Raw genomic sequence first — 16,111 nt, 5'->3', positions numbered from 1 at the left:
GACTTTTGACTCTAGGCTCGAACATGTTAAAATACTTTATACTTAATATTTCATACTTCTGTAGCCAAGTGCCCCTGGCTATAGCCGTCTACTGGCCTCAACACTATAAGTCCTTATAGGAACAGGCAGTGTTGGGGTTAAACTCCTGCGCAGGGCTTAGCCTGCAGTTGCAGCATGGATGGGTACCATGTTGCCTTATCCAGGGGCAGGCCTAAACCAGCAGTTGGAGTGTCATACCTGGGGAGGGCACTGACTGGGACACATGTATATGATGTGATGCCTTTCAGTACCTAGACCTGCACTGTTATGGGGTGGGGTTACAAGCCCTTCGCCCGGGTATAAAAGCTGACACTCCACCAAATTGAGGTGTGCTATGATGGGCTATGATTAGCCGTGTATGCTGTGGTGTAATACCCATTTCCCTGCAAGAGTGTTAAGGAGATTAGGAGGAGCTCTTGGGGCCTCAAGCTCCTGGGGTCTGCTCCAGGGAATGGAGATGATGCCATGCAGTATGTACAATAAACCTGCTGTTGGACCGACTATGCTGTGTGGTTATTAGGAAGCAGTATTGCCTGTGGGGACCATCCTGCAATCTGCAGGATCCTCATGGGATGGAGGAGCTGCACCATTCCATGAGGAATGGAGAAAGCCTGCCCTGTTGCTGCTCCCAAACACCAACCGCAGAGCAACTCAGATTCAGACCTCCTGTACCAAGCAGGTGAGCTACAGCCCGGGGAAACACCCATGTAGTGGCCAGATCTTCCGTGGCCACTACAGGGGAGGTAAAGTATGGCTGGGAAACACGTGAAGGAGAAGTGAATGGGGGCACTCACCGTATGTAGGCCAGAGCGTTCCCAGTCGTTTGCTAATGGGGTACCCCCTGATAGTACCCGCTCACGATGCAAACCCCACCTGGTGCCGTATGAGAGGTGCCTGAAAAGCACTGTATCAAAGCCATCGTTTGACCTTGACCGGGACATTATGCAGATCTGAGAGGTGTCTGAAAAACACTCTATCAGTGCCGGGTCCCTTCCACTTCCGAAGGCAGAGAAGTGCGGAAAAAACACTGCATCGAGCCAGGTACCGCAGATGAGTATGCCTATCGGGATATGTCTTGCAAGGTGGCACCCCACTTTGGACTATCTGTCGGGTACCTTTATCATTCTATGTTCAAAGGCTGAGATGTGACTGACAATCAAGGTATCAGCCAAAGACACGCTGCAGCACATGCCCCAGGGGGATGTGACTTGAAAGATAGCACCCCCCGCGATGGGACTGCAGCGTGTGTTCCAATACTACATGCTAGATCCGAGAGTGGGATAGAATGCTCAAACAGGGATATGGCTTGAAAGATAGTGCCCCCCCCCCCCACATTGGGACAATCCACTTGCAGTTGGGTAGGTCAAAGAGTGTTTATGGAGCATGCCAGCCGATGTGGCCGCTTGAAGTATAGCACCCCCAAGATGGAGCTCGTCGTGGCACTGAGAATGAGAGATATGACCAAAAACTCTATGGTTCTCTAAAGAACAAGGGCAGATAACGCTGAATATAGCTTCATAATCCAACAGCAATCTTCAATGGATTACCCCTCCAGTAGATAGATATCAAAACATATCAAAGTCCCAATTAGTGATGTAATACTGGAAAAAATCCCACTAGCACTGTGGTAAGGATTTACACACACTCTGGTGTCCAGACTTGAATACATCAATGTAGAATGGTTATTATGAATGATAAATGGAGCAATAATCATGGACTCACATAATAGTGCAGCGTCCTGGTCTTGAAGCCCGTCTCTCCTGGGGTGCTGGGTGTGCCATCCGCCTAGTATTGTTAACAGGAAAAGCGAGGAAGAAAGCAGAGCACTACTTCCATGTAGGAAATGATTGCAGAGGATGCGTTCCCATGGATAAAAAAATAGTTATTTAATGGATCATTAAAAAGACATACAGGAGCAAGTAGCCCACACCAACGCGTTTCGCATCGAGGCATTTTGTCAAGGTGAGGCACGGGCACTTAGCGGAGTGTTTAAATGCAGAATCCGTGCGCTATCGCCACCAATCCCCCTCACTTCTGGGTGCGTCAAATGACACGGGATGTGTGACGTAGTCGTGCCCAATGCGGAACATTGCAAATGACAATGCTTTATTAACAAACAAGCACTCCGGTTGTACTAATGCAACACAAAAGTAAAAACAAGAAAAAGTGACAAGAATAACAACTAATTAAATGAAGAAAAATCAACATTTGGTGCATGTAATTTGGTGCATGTAATTCACTATGAGCAGGATAAAAACCCGCAAAAGTGTGTAAAAGAGTATGTCTGATGTCGTATACACCTTTAGAGAGTGAGAAAGGATAACCTAATTGGAATGTAGTAATTTGCCTAATCTAAATAATAAAAAATAACAGTGATATAAATCAATCATCCATCATATGGGACACATTGTTCTATCAGTGTGTGTATAAAGATGTGAAAAATATATAAATCATTCACAAATCTTATAATAATGATTACAAACACACCCTCAGAAAGAACAACAAGCTATGGCATGTGGACAATTGTATAATATTATATTAAAAAAAGAAAGAAAAACAAAACTATTCACTTGAAACATATTAAAGACAAAACATTCCAATGTGAAGACAGCCTAATATAATCCTAGATGTTGAAAAGCCATAACAAAAACAAGAACATTTAAACCAAATCAATATGAATCTCTCCATGACTATACTATTTGGTATTGATATAGTAGTGTATAATCTCATATATAGATTTTAAATGTTCTATATAATTTGAAAGAAGTACATCATATTTATTGGGGGGGAAAGTACATATTTGTTAGAAAAAAACAAATGCCTAGCTATAAAAATGAATTCTCCATCAGATGTTATATAATATATTGATACATGAAATATCAGTTCTAACCAGAAGGATCTTCTTGAAAGAAAGGACAGAAATAAATATATATATATACACCTAAATATGTGTGCATTTTAATGCACATTAGTGATATATTATATATATATATATATATATATATATATATATATATATATATATATATATATATATATAAAAGAATCCTAATGCAAATCATTTACACAGTGACCGTGTGTTGGAATATTTCATGGAGAGAACTACAGTTCTGTTCACTTTAAAAGACACATCTTGTCCATTCTTTCACATGGTCATTTAGCAGACTCACCTGTGTTGTTTCTAGAGAGCAAGCGAACAGTGTAATCTGTCAAATGTATTAGTGTTTTGTATTATTTTATCTCTGAGTGGATACCTACAGAATGTAACAACATTACATTAAATATGCATTTGTTTACTTTACTCACTAAAGAAGTACATATAAGACAAAGCATTGCTAGAACCTTTGAATGCAAATGTTATTTTATGGTAAAAAAAAAGAAGAGATTTAATTTGTGAGCCTTGCACTTGAATTGATTGTATCTAACAAATTCTCTAGTAAATACAATATTTTGTCCCAAAGCATTTTCTCCTTTTTCCAGCAAGCAAAGTACACCACTGAGCACTTGCAAAGTGTAATACATTCTTGTGCAATTATATTTGTTTTTATATAGCCCAGTTCATTTGCCCTTGTCCTATGAAGCTGTGGTCAAAGTGGGCTGGTACTAGGGATTATTATCTTATTTTCACACCCAGAGTATTACTTCTAAAAAAATGTTTACAAACTTACAGTTCCTACTAAAATAAATAGGGATTTATATCAGAAGGTTTTTCTGAATTTTTTTATTTACTGCATAAACATTGCCTACATCTTTCTATATATAGTCCTATAAGCACCTGTCCCATGTCAATTAAAGCTCAACCCCGTTATAACGCGATCCGTTACAAGGCGAATCCGTTTATAACGCGATGCAAGCGTAGCTCCCAATTTTCATATTTATGAATAATTTACAACACGATTATTGGTATCTTAAATACTGTATTGTACAATGTATACAATTGTACAATAGTTCTAACGCGATCCTCTTATAATGCAATGTGATTCTTTGGACCCCAAGCACAGCGTTATAAGGGGGTTGAGCTGTATATAAAACAAAAAGAAGACAGCGCGGCTCCCATAGCATAATATTGCAAAGGTCATTTTTAATAAACGTTAGAGTACATGGATCACGGCCACTCACAATGTTAAAAAAGAATATAAGCAAAGAACTAAAATCTTTAGAACTTCACCAGACTCCTCCGTCTGATGTGCCGCAGCCTCGTGTAGATACGCCGATAGACTTCTGTTCAGGGACATCAGGAGTGTGCGTCCACAATGTATTCCTTCCTAGGTCCAAGTCTTGCGATGATAGTCTCTGGCAGTAAGCGGTTCAATGAACCTCACACGGGCAGCAGATTCACCGCAGGGGAGTTATTGGGTTAAAAGCGTCAGCAAAAATAGTGGTATACGCCAAATACATAAGTCCATAAGTTCATAGAGCGTTCTGATAGTTAACTCTACGCGTTTCGTCGCGATACATGCAACTTCATTAGGGGTTGGTTTGACTGCATATGGTGTGCTCTTAAATAGTCTAATATTCAATTGTTTGATTGGCTACACACTTGTTCTGCAATCGATGGAATAACAGAGTGTCTGCTAGGTGAAATTGAAGAAAAACACACTTGACAAAAAACATATGACAAAAAAAAAAAACACACCTCACCTTAATAAAATTACAAAACATGCACAATAAATACACCATGAATCCTGAATGTTAAAATCATGTATCATCTAGATAGCTCTGTAAAATATATAAAATACATATGAATACATTATGTTTAAAATATACTGGTTTGAAATAATATGTATGCCACTGATAGTGGATCTGATTGAAAGCTGCAGACTCCATGATGTCTGTATAGCTAGTACATATAGTTATTTAGATACAGTCCAGATTAAATTCAAGTGACATACTATATACATATAGATCCTAGATATGACAATAAGTAAAATGAATATTGCAATATCCATATATAAATAAAATAAGAATATATTATGATATATTGAATATAAAAAGACCATTAACAATGGATATTAAAATCCATTCTAAAATTAAAAAATGTATGTTTGTAAAATCCAATAAAAATAAAAAATGACATTTAAAATGTGAAAGATCATGGGGCCAAAAGAACGCACTAGAACCCGAGGAGGAACTACGGTTAAATTAGTGTGCTGGTGTCAATGTGTTCATTAAAACCTTTGGGGGCCAATGTATCTAATGTGTAGATCCAGAAGGTCTCCCGAAGGCATAACCTCCGGAATCTATCTCCCCCAAAATGGACACCGAAACACACTCCAACCCCCTAATGGTCATAGATGAGGGATCCTTATTGTGTTTTTGTGAAAAATGTTTCGACAGACTATGGGCTAGATTGCGATTTATAACATTTCTCCTGTGTTCCAAAAATCTGGTACTCATAGTACGAATAGTTCTTCCCACATATTGGGGACCACAGGAGCATGATATAAGATATATTACAAAAGTTGAAAGGCAATTAATTCTGCCCTTCACCTCATGTTCATTATGGTTGGAGAAATACTGCACCGACACACTTTATTCGAGCAAATACCCGGTATGTACCTGGCAGATACCTGGAATGCGCCGCTCCTCACCTCTGACAAGCCCCGTTGCATTTGCCTTCCCAGCCTGGGTTCATGCCTGGCTGACGGGCGGCTGATCTGTTAAATGATAATGATTAGGATTTAATAGGCTGCAATGCTTCGCGTGTCTACCAGATGGCATAAATTCATGAATTGTAATGCAGTATATATATATGTACTGTGCAGTATTGCAGCCAGCGGGAATAAAATGCTTCAATCCCTGCCGGAAAATAACTCAATGCACTCGGGCAGAAAACAGTCACAAACCTAAATACACCCGGGTATACCCGAATTCGTGGGACTAGCCGAGCTCGAATAAAGTGTGTCGCCAGTGTATATATATATATATATTTCTATCAATTCCCTGGCAGCACGCGATCCTACTATAAGGGCTTGAGCGAGGTAACACATATCTTTCTTATGGTTGGAGAAGGAACAAAAAACATTGCCGGTAACCAGATGTTTACAAGTCAGACAGTGTTTGTGTCCATATGAATAGTTGCGGCAAGGTTGAACAGAAACATCAGAAGATTCATTAGCATCATTGTATTGTATTGTATTGTATGTCTTTATTTATATAGCGCCATTAGTGTACATAGCGCTTCACAGTAGTAATACATGTGGAAATCAAATAAATAACAGATAATATAAATAACAGATCATGGGAATAAGTGCTTTAGACATAAAAGTAACATTTCGGAAGAGGAGTCCCTGCCCCGAGGAGCTTACAGTCTAATTGGTAGGTAGGGAGAACGTACAGAGACAGTAGGAGGGAGTTCTGGTAAGTGCGTCTGCAGGGGGCCAAGCATTATGTATCATGTTTAGAATATCCACAGTGCTATTCATATGCTTCTTTGTTATGCATATGCAAGTGTGTCTTAAGGTGGGTCTTAAAGGTGGATAGAGAGGGTGCTAGTCGGGTACTGAGGGGAAGGGCATTCCAGAGGTGTGGGGCAGTCAGTGAAAAAGGTTTAAGGCGGGAGAGGGCTTTAGATACAAAGGGGGTAGAAAGAAGACATCCTTGAGAAGAACGCAAGAGTCTGGATGGTACATACCGAGAAATTAGGGATGAGATGTAAGGAGGGGCAGAAGAATGTAAAGCTTTAAAAGTGAGGAGAAGAATGGAGTGTGAGATGCGGGATTTGATCGGAAGCCAGGAGAGGGATTTCATGAGGGGAGATGCTGAGACAGATCTAGGAAAGTGTAGAGTGATTCTGGCAGCAGCATTTAGGATAGATTGTAGGGGAGACAGGTGAGAGGCAGGAAGGCCGGACAGCAGGAGGTTACAGTAATCAAGACGGGAGAGAATGAGGGCCTGAGTCAGAGTTTTAGCAGTCGAACAACAGAGGAAAGGGCATATCTTAGTTATATTGCGGAGGAAAAAGCGACAAGTTTTAGAAATTTTTTGAATGTGAGGGGCGAATGTGAGAGAGGAGTCGAACGTGACCCCTAGGCAGCGTGCTTGGGCTACTGGGTGAATGATTGTAGTTCCAACAGTAATGTGGAAGGAGGTAGTAGGGCCAGGTTTGGGAGGAAGTATGAGGAGCTCTGTTTTAGCCATGTTGAGTTTAAGGCGTCGGAGGGCCATCCAGGATGATATAGCAGAGAGACATTCAGAAACTTTGGTTTGTACAGCAGGTGTAAGGTCAGGTGTTGAAAAGTATATTTGTGTGTCGTCGGCATAGAGGTGATAATTAAACCCAAAAGATGTTATTAGGTCACCTAGAGAGAGTGTGTACAGAGAAAAGAGAAGAGGTCCCAGGACTCTTAGCTGGCTCGGGGCCAGAATATTTTGAATATTTCTGGCACATTTATATGTAACCGGTATAATAGAAGGCAATGTTGGTCCCAAAATGTGATTGCTTTTAAGAATGTTCCAATGTTTGCTCAACACACATTTAATTTTAGAAGCAGACTGATTGTATTTGGTAATAAATCTCGGACAATTCTCTTGATCATGTCCCCTACCACTGAAAGTATCAACAGAATTACAGTACGAGGATGGATCTTGTTCTTAGATTGATTTAAAAGGTTATCTCTATCAATTATTTTCACTTTATTAAAAATCCTAATAGCATAATCCTTATTGTAACCCTTTTCAATGAATTTTGTGACTAAATCATTACCCTGTTTTTCAAAATCTTGTTGAGATGAACAATTGCTTTTAATGCGATAAAACTGACTTTTGGGTATATTTTCCAGCCATTTAGCGTGATGGTTACTCAACGCATGTAAGTACCCATTGACAGCCACTTCCTTGAAATTAGTTTTGGTATATATGATCATCATCACCTGTCACAAACAATTCGAGATCTAATAATGTAATGTAATGTAATGTATACCCTGTTCATTTATGTAACTGTACTTGTAACCATGTACTATTTGTTTTACTCTGTGCCCAGGACATACTTGAAAACGAGAGGTAACTCTCAATGTATTACTTCCTGGTAAAATATTTTATAAATAAATAAATAATGTGTCTGGACTGTATTTCAAATGTAAAAATCAGACCCATCTCATTCACATTAAACATTTGTAGAATCTCAGAAAGTTCGAGTATCTCGCCATCCCAGATGCTGATGATATCATCAATGAAACGGCCATAGAACACGAAGCCCGACCCCAGTCTAGCATTAGCCCATACATGTAGGTCCTCCCACAACCCCATGTACAGGTTTGCATAGCTGGGGGTGAACCGTGTTCCCATGGCCGTTCCACATATCTGTAAATAAAAATTATTCTCAAAAAGGAAGTAATTATGCTGTAAAATAAAATAAATGCTGGAAGGTATCAAATCCTTTTGACCTTGATGTATTGAAGGATCTTTGTCTAAAAAGTAGTTAACCGCTTCTACCCCCCTGCGATGTTCTATACACGTGTATGAAGAGAAAACATCGTAGGTGGCCCAATGGTAGGAGGATTTTATCTGTCACTATTGTATGTTCAAAACTCCAGTAGCCAAATATACTGGCATACAGTAGTATTTTATGGAATGGACAGTTCCTCCTAAGTTTACCAAAGTAAGCATTAACAATTTTAACACATTAAAATACGTATTTAAAAATGAAATGTATTAGTGTAATATGTAATATGGTAATGTTTTACTACTCTGTTTTATTTTACTTTTTCGCATGGATGTGTAGTAAATTTTGTTTTTTTAGCAAACTTTCTACTGAGAACATTACTGTGACAGGGTGAATAAACGTCACCAGCCCTATGCCTGGCAGACCTATGTTTAGGTCTGCAGTGCAGCAGTGACCGGGTTAACATTCAGCTGGGAAGGTCTTGTCAATTAGTCTGGTCCAAGCTGCCTCATCAAGGATCTTTAAAAACGCTAGGCTGCACACACATGCAGCCTGTCTGACCCAGTGAGATACTGAAATGCTGAGGGAGAACTACTGCTATAAGGTCTGTCTTCACTATACTGTTTTGCTATACTGTTACCCTGGACTTTGAACATCCCTTGTTGGTAAAGGGCAAAGCCCTGCTCAGGACTTATTTTCTGTTTATTGCATATGCTGAAGAGAAGCTGTTTTATTTTGTATGCCATATTTTTGAGGCTCAATAAATAAGCCATTTCAGAAACCCACATGTGGTTGCATGTACCCTGCAACAATTACCATTTTTTTTTTGCATATAAAAGATTAAACATGAAATGATCATACAAGAGTACTAACTATAAAAAGCAATACACTTTATAACCCCACTAAATGAACAATACAATCCTTGCATATATATGCCTAGACTACAGCCATTATATACTGTATAATCAGGTGAAACATGATAAAACAATGTGAAACCAAAGCCAAACCTGACATAATGTAATTGTTTGTAAATTTAATGCAAGTATCACAGTATACTCAAAAGAGAGAAGCATTAGGGCTGGGACCCGCTGCGCCCGGCGGCGCGGGCGGCCACACGAGAGTTCCCCACCAGCAGGGGTATCCTCCCGATCCGGTCCCGGTCCCCCCTGGCTGCACAGCTCACTACACGCTGTGACGCGTCAGCCGCTAGGGGATTCAAGAGAATTGTCATCCCTAGTGTCAACGCGTCACGTGGTGTGGCTGTGAGCCAATGAGGAGGGGAGGCTTCGGGAAGAGGAGGAGAGGCTTCGGGGAGCGGGGAGGAGTGTGGAGGGAAAGCAGCGTGAGTGCCTGTCTGTGTTTGTGTATGTGTGTGTCTGAGTGCCGATCTGTGTTTGTGTATGTGTGTGCCTGAGTGCGTGAGTGCCTGCCTCTGTGTGTGTGTGTGTGCGTGTATGAGTATGAGTGCCTGCGTGTGTGTGTGTTGCTTTTGATTACCTTCCATCAGCAGCTCCAGCCCGAGCCCGTGGAGGGAGGGGGGGGAGTAGCGGGTCCCTCCGCTCAAGCCACGCCCCCCTCCCGCTCAAGCCTCCCACTCCCGCCCACCTCCCGCTCCGGCTCCCGCTCCCTACAGACCGCATATCGCGGTCTGTGTCTGTCAGCGCCACGCCTGTCTGCAGTGCGGGCACGCTGACTGAGGGAGCGGGGCCTTAGCCTTAGGCTACGCTTACAGTGCCGGCGACGGCAACAGCGACGCAACGTCAAATCAAATGCATTGCCGCCGTCACGTGCGCTTCGTCGCGATCGCTGGAAATCATCTCAATTTGAATTTTACAGCGACCGCAGTCTGACATCACCACCACCGGCGCGTCGCTGGCACTATAAGGGCAGCCTTACAGTTCTGTCATTGTTACATGTATTTATTTACCTTAGGTCATACAATAACATTTCAATTGTGTAACGTTTGTGATATAAAGTTTACATTTGCTCAAGGCCAACATGAAAGGTGGGAGTTTTATAACAAATATATTTACCATAATTACCACTCAGTTGGCTTCAGTCCTGGAATATGTTGAAGAAATTATTTGTTATATAGTTAGATATTGATTTTGAAGAATGTTTTTTTATATGTTCTGTATTTCTCTTTTTCTCTTTCAACTTATAACCTTTTCTTTAGTGAAGCGTGTTATTTTCCTCTTTTCTAGTATAAAAAAGGTTTTCATCTAAAAAATACCATAATAAATCATTAACACTTTTTGCCTTTACAACACAGGTCGCTGCATTGCCAGAAACCTTCAGTGTAATGGAGACAATGACTGTGGTGACAATTCAGATGAAAGGGGTTGCCGGAAAATGAAATTGTGCAAAAGAAGCTATGAGAACATACCTGGAGTTCAGTTAATGGGCAATGGGTAAATTGCTTTCAATTCCAATTTCATTGTACACTGTGATATGTCACTCCAGGTATCTTCTTTACTGCAGAAGATTCTGCAGAATTATATTTTACTGCCTGGTAACTACAGATGTAGCAAAACTTAGGCCGAGCTCAAGGTGGCGGTGGCGCTACGTGCGCGTGCTTGCGTCCACACGTATTTCAAGGACTCTTACGTTATTGCTTATGATAGTTCCTCAAATGCGTGCGGTGCTGCGCGCCACTGCTCAGCAACATTTTGCCGCCACAACAAAAATGTAATTGAATTTCTGTGCTGCAGTAACGTGACATTGGCGTCACGTGAGCTGGTTTAGCCAATGAAGGCGAACCAGCTCCGTGACGCGTCCATGACGCATACACCACACCCACCACCACGCCCCCGAACACCGCGACCCATCTCCTGCAGCTAGCGCACGCATCATTGGGGCTGCAGGAGTGCACGCGGGAAGGGGGGGTGGGGCGCACGGAAGCGCGTGGCCGAGCAGCCACCGTGAGCTCGGCCTAACTCAGTGGGGGTCCAACCTGGAAGCATGGACCTCCCGCAGCGTGATAACGGCAAGCACTTTTGCTTTTTCGTCCGCTACATCTGTATTAACAATATATTTTTTAAAGATGGTATCTCACAAAATGGACTTTTATTGTAAGGGTAACTTGTAAAAAAAAAAATAATCTTGGGAGAAGATTCGTAATTGATGAAGCTTATTTGTAAAGAATATTTGTACAGTAACTCTCCTGAATCGAGAAAAAATTGAGCTTATACATTTGCATCTGTATTTTCTTGAAGAGAAAAATGTCTATAGAAAAATTAAGAGTTTCTTTCATTTGTTGAGTAGGACTAGATAAATTTACCCAGAGAAACAACATATTACTTACAATAAATCTTTGGCATTCCTATAATTTTTTTACACAAAGAAAACTTTTGTCCTTTTTATAAATATTCTAACTAATTTCCTTAAATATTCTATACTGCTATTGTATCCAAGAGTTTACTAAACACTGACAAACTAATAATCTGTGGTCCTTAGCAGGTTATGATGCATTTAGTAACATGAGTCGCTAATGATGTACACATTTCTGGTTGTATAGTGGACCTAATAGCTTTTTTTTTTTAGGTTTAACTTCCTGTCAGGTGAGAGCCGAGGCGAAGTTCTTGATAACTCTTTCTATGGAGGAAAGTGCCTCACTGTTTCAGGAAACGGTACAGGGTCAAACAGGAAATTTTATCGTCTTCCTGCCAATGTTGAAGACATCAATTTCCAGGTAAATAGCAAGCATCACTCACTCCTATAGAAATGAAAACAAATGTATGTTTTATGTCCCTTATGAATCTCTAGTGAAAGTCTAAAGTTTGTATTGGTTCTGTGGGGGAATAACAACTCCAGTCCAGACTCTTTGCAGCTGGCTAATCAAATGCAGCCAGTTCCCTATCAGGTACTGAGCAGAAAAGATTAAGCGCAAAATAATATCAACCTAAAGTGCAGATAAATAGCCAAAATGATTGACGTGAGTAGTGAATAATGAAAAAATAAAAAGGTGAAGTACCAATGAAATATATGTGTATATATACTGTATACACACACACACACACACACACACACACACACACACACACACACACACACACACACACACACACACACACACACACACACACACACACACACACAAATTGGTGAAAATCCCAAGTATACAATAAATTGGATTAAATCAAATCACCATACAGGAGAGGTGCAGCTGGTACTGTAGGTGCAATGTTTCCCAACATCACATACAAGGAATGGCAGCAAAACTTCTCAGCGCAGAGGACTCTCCGTAAGTTCATGAAAAAAAATGAATGCATATACATATTACAAACGTGCTAAACACCAATAATCAAAGAGGAAAAAACTATCACTACTCACGTGGTGGTGGAAAATAGCAGGCGTGTACAGACAATAATCTGATCAGGAACTTAATGTAGCACAACCTCATCCAGCTACTAAATAATAGAAGTTATAAATGCAGAGAGACTGTTTCCAGCAGAAAAAGAATACAATAAATAATACAATCTAATGGCCACTAACCCCTTAATCACCTTAGCGGTTAATAACCACTATAGTAATTAAGGGGTGAACCCCTGTTCCCTGCTAGCCACCCGGGCCTAAATTTGCAGATAAGTTCGCTTATCGCCGACTTGTCGGGGCTTACTGAATAGCAGAAGGCTTTTTTTGGCGATAAGGTGGCGATAAGTGACTTATCTGTGCTTAGTGCATAGTTCCCTATGTTTTAGTTACAATGCTAGATCCGTGATTTAAAAACAAACTGATTTCTTTCCCAGAAGGTACAGACAACAATGCCTATAAAGAACAACTTCTGGATAGTAGTTGCTCCCATGCACACTTTTGCAAAAACGTTTTTCTTGATGGGAAAAGAAAAAACTTTCTTAGTGGGAAAATTGGGCCCACTTACTTCTGAAAAACCTTTTTGGCAGGACAACTTTTGCAATGCAATTTTTAATCCTAGGACTCTGCAATTGCAATTTTTGCTCCTGGTATATAGCAGCTTGAAAAACAGTCATTAATACGTGAACTGTGCAAAAATAGTTCCACTGGCAGAAAACCTGAAAAATTAGCTCTCCGTACCAGGGGAACCGGTAAACACTTAACATACAAAAAAAATTGTCTTTTTGGTGGAAAAACATCAAAATGGCAATTCAAAGTCAATGGCAGTTACAGCAAGATCGGGCGCGATGTCCCGCATTGCGGCTTCATTAATTCTGGTCTATGTGTCATATATATATGTGTCATATATAAACAGTCACATAAGGACCTTCATTTATACCACGCACACTTTTATTAAGGCTTATACTTTTTTTTAATAGTACCTAAGCCGCTACTATGCTGGGGAATTATTCCTTCATTCTGTTTTTTTGTAATGGTGTAAGCTGCTGTTTACCAGTTTGGCATCACATAATAGGAAACATTTAACCTGAAGTCATATTTTGTTTAAAAGTAACCCGAGTGCCTCCTGCAACAGTAGAATGTTTAAAGATCAAAGAGAAATAGAATAAAATAGACATTGCAGAAAAAAAAGCTTTCTTCATTTTAAACAGCGTTCAGATGGAGATTATGCATCTCCAGTCTTCACTCGATTTTATTATTTTGACCTCAATAAGACAGCAGTTGTATCTACAGAATTGCTATGTTTGGAAACGTTCCAAATGATTTCACTGCAGGAATCCTTACACTGGTTGTTGGGATTGCATCCCTAGGAGAAGATGGATAGTGATTAAATGATTCCATTAATATTTAAATGTGACGGCAATTGTAGAAATTAGCAAATGTATTTTTATAAAAGAGTGCTTAAAAAATCCAGTTGAACACATTTTTTAAAAGCTACTCGTAATTAGTCTCAGAAATAAAACATGCATGGATTCAATGAAAAAAATAAAGCAGTAGTATAATTTATTAAAAGAAAATAACCAAAGTGAATGAATCTCATTAATACTATTTGCCACCTGCTTAAAGTATTATTTTACATTTTTTTATGCGATTTGATAAATTGGCATACAGTTGGCACCATTATTTTTTATTGTGAAACCATGAGAGTTGTACATTTCATACCTCAATAAGCTTGGAGCAAATAAATTAAACAAGAAGAAAATCTACGTATATGAAAATATGCTTTAGCTCTATTCATTGAGATGTTAAAATATACAGCATCTCCTAAATATTGATTTGCTGTTTCAGACATATTGCTACACAGTCATAAGCTCTGTAAAGCTTTGAAACTGAACCATTTATATTAAATTAGGAATGTAACTTTGTAGCATAGATCTAGGATCTTCATGAAAGAGTTTAGTTTGGGCTATTTTACACCAGTTAATATATTCATACATTCCAATGATGAGTATTATAAAAGGCTTTGGTCACTCTATTTAAGATTAATGTGCGTTCCACTTTCAGGCACTTTTATATGGCAAAACATACACTTTAATGAATAGGCCGATAGACTAAGGATTTGTTTTATGTGCCCCATTTTTGCTTATGTATATTTAAGTGGATTAAGGAATAACAATAAAAATAGCTTGCCCTTTGCTTGTGCTATTCACACTGAAATAATATGATTTGGTAAATTTATTCTTTTGTGTGTATAATATCATCGCTGCTTCTTCCTGCTTCTTTGCTATAAATTATATGCAACATTAACCCAAAACTAGCTGAGAAAACCAAGAAATTACTTATCTGTGATCAAATTAGCAACAAGATATGAAGACTTACCCCCAGATTTATCAACCCCTTGTAACGGTTGTACCCCCACCCAATCTCATATTGGCCCCTATGTGAGGATACTGTCCCATGTCACATGTAATGTAGTGTGGTGCACCTGCTGGCTTACAGGACTCCTGAGTCTCCCGCTTGGTGGTATTGGGGAATTCACCAGGACTGGCTCGTGAGATAGTGCTGAGATCTACTCACATTTGGTACAGCGCCTCCATCTCTTCCAGGTCCCCATGACAGCAGGGAGGAGTCTCTGGAAGACAACCCCTGGGTGTAGCTTATCCCTGAATGACTCCAGTCTCAGGCAAGAAGGTTCTTTCAATCATGGCAATCATTATTGATATCTTCCATGGCAGACTGCCCATCATAGCGGCCGGTCTTAGCCGCACATCAACATAGTTGCCCACCTCAAGGACGTCCCTGGACACCACTCCTAGTCAGGGCCCTAGAAGCTGTCCTTGCTCTTCCCTTACTCTCTAATAGAGTAAGGGGAATAGTCTGCCCACCTCTCCCCTAAGGGAGGGCCACAATCCTTGCCAGAGCCCTGGCACTGTGTTTGGGTCAGATAGTCACACTGCAACTGACACAGTGAACAGACAGTTACTCCTAACTTTAGGAAGTGATGCGTAATATAAAGCTCCAGTAGGCACCACCCCTATGTCGCTGTAAGTGGACACAGAGCATGCTGTCACTTCCTTTGCTACACACTACACCTCACAGGGGATGAGGGCAAACCTCATGAATACTCCTGGCAAACCTGCCCTCTTAACAGGGTTTACTGCACAGGAGGAGAGAGGCATGTAACCCCAAAATTACACAGGGCTACACCCTATTACTTGATAATGCCGCCGAATGGAAGTTAACTTCCATTATGGGTTAATGCACCGTTCTGGAGCGTTAAGCCATAATAAAGCAAGATGATTAACTTCCATAATATGCAATATGGATTGTGCCATGTCTACATGAGAATGTGGCTTATGTAGTCACTTGTAGAAATGT

The 16,111-nt window shown here is 40.3% G+C and overlaps 1 protein-coding gene across 2 annotated transcripts in view; it reads left to right on the top strand.

Annotated features, from left to right (window-relative positions):
• C6 (complement C6) overlaps window positions 1-16,111 on the top strand; it is a 97,783-nt gene that overhangs the window by 14,648 nt on the left and 67,024 nt on the right. For both annotated transcript variants that reach the window (XM_075588671.1, XM_075588663.1), the window contains exons 5-6: window positions 10,695-10,833; window positions 11,966-12,113. In XM_075588671.1, coding sequence (XP_075444786.1) covers window positions 10,695-10,833; window positions 11,966-12,113 — 287 coding nt within the window. The remainder of the gene's footprint in view (window positions 1-10,694; window positions 10,834-11,965; window positions 12,114-16,111) is intronic.

This window comes from Ascaphus truei, chromosome 1, assembly GCF_040206685.1.
Source record: "Ascaphus truei isolate aAscTru1 chromosome 1, aAscTru1.hap1, whole genome shotgun sequence".
NCBI lineage: Eukaryota > Metazoa > Chordata > Amphibia > Anura > Ascaphidae > Ascaphus > Ascaphus truei.
The sequence above is the reverse complement of the archived record's forward strand: the minus strand, read 5'-3'. Positions and strand labels throughout refer to the sequence as shown.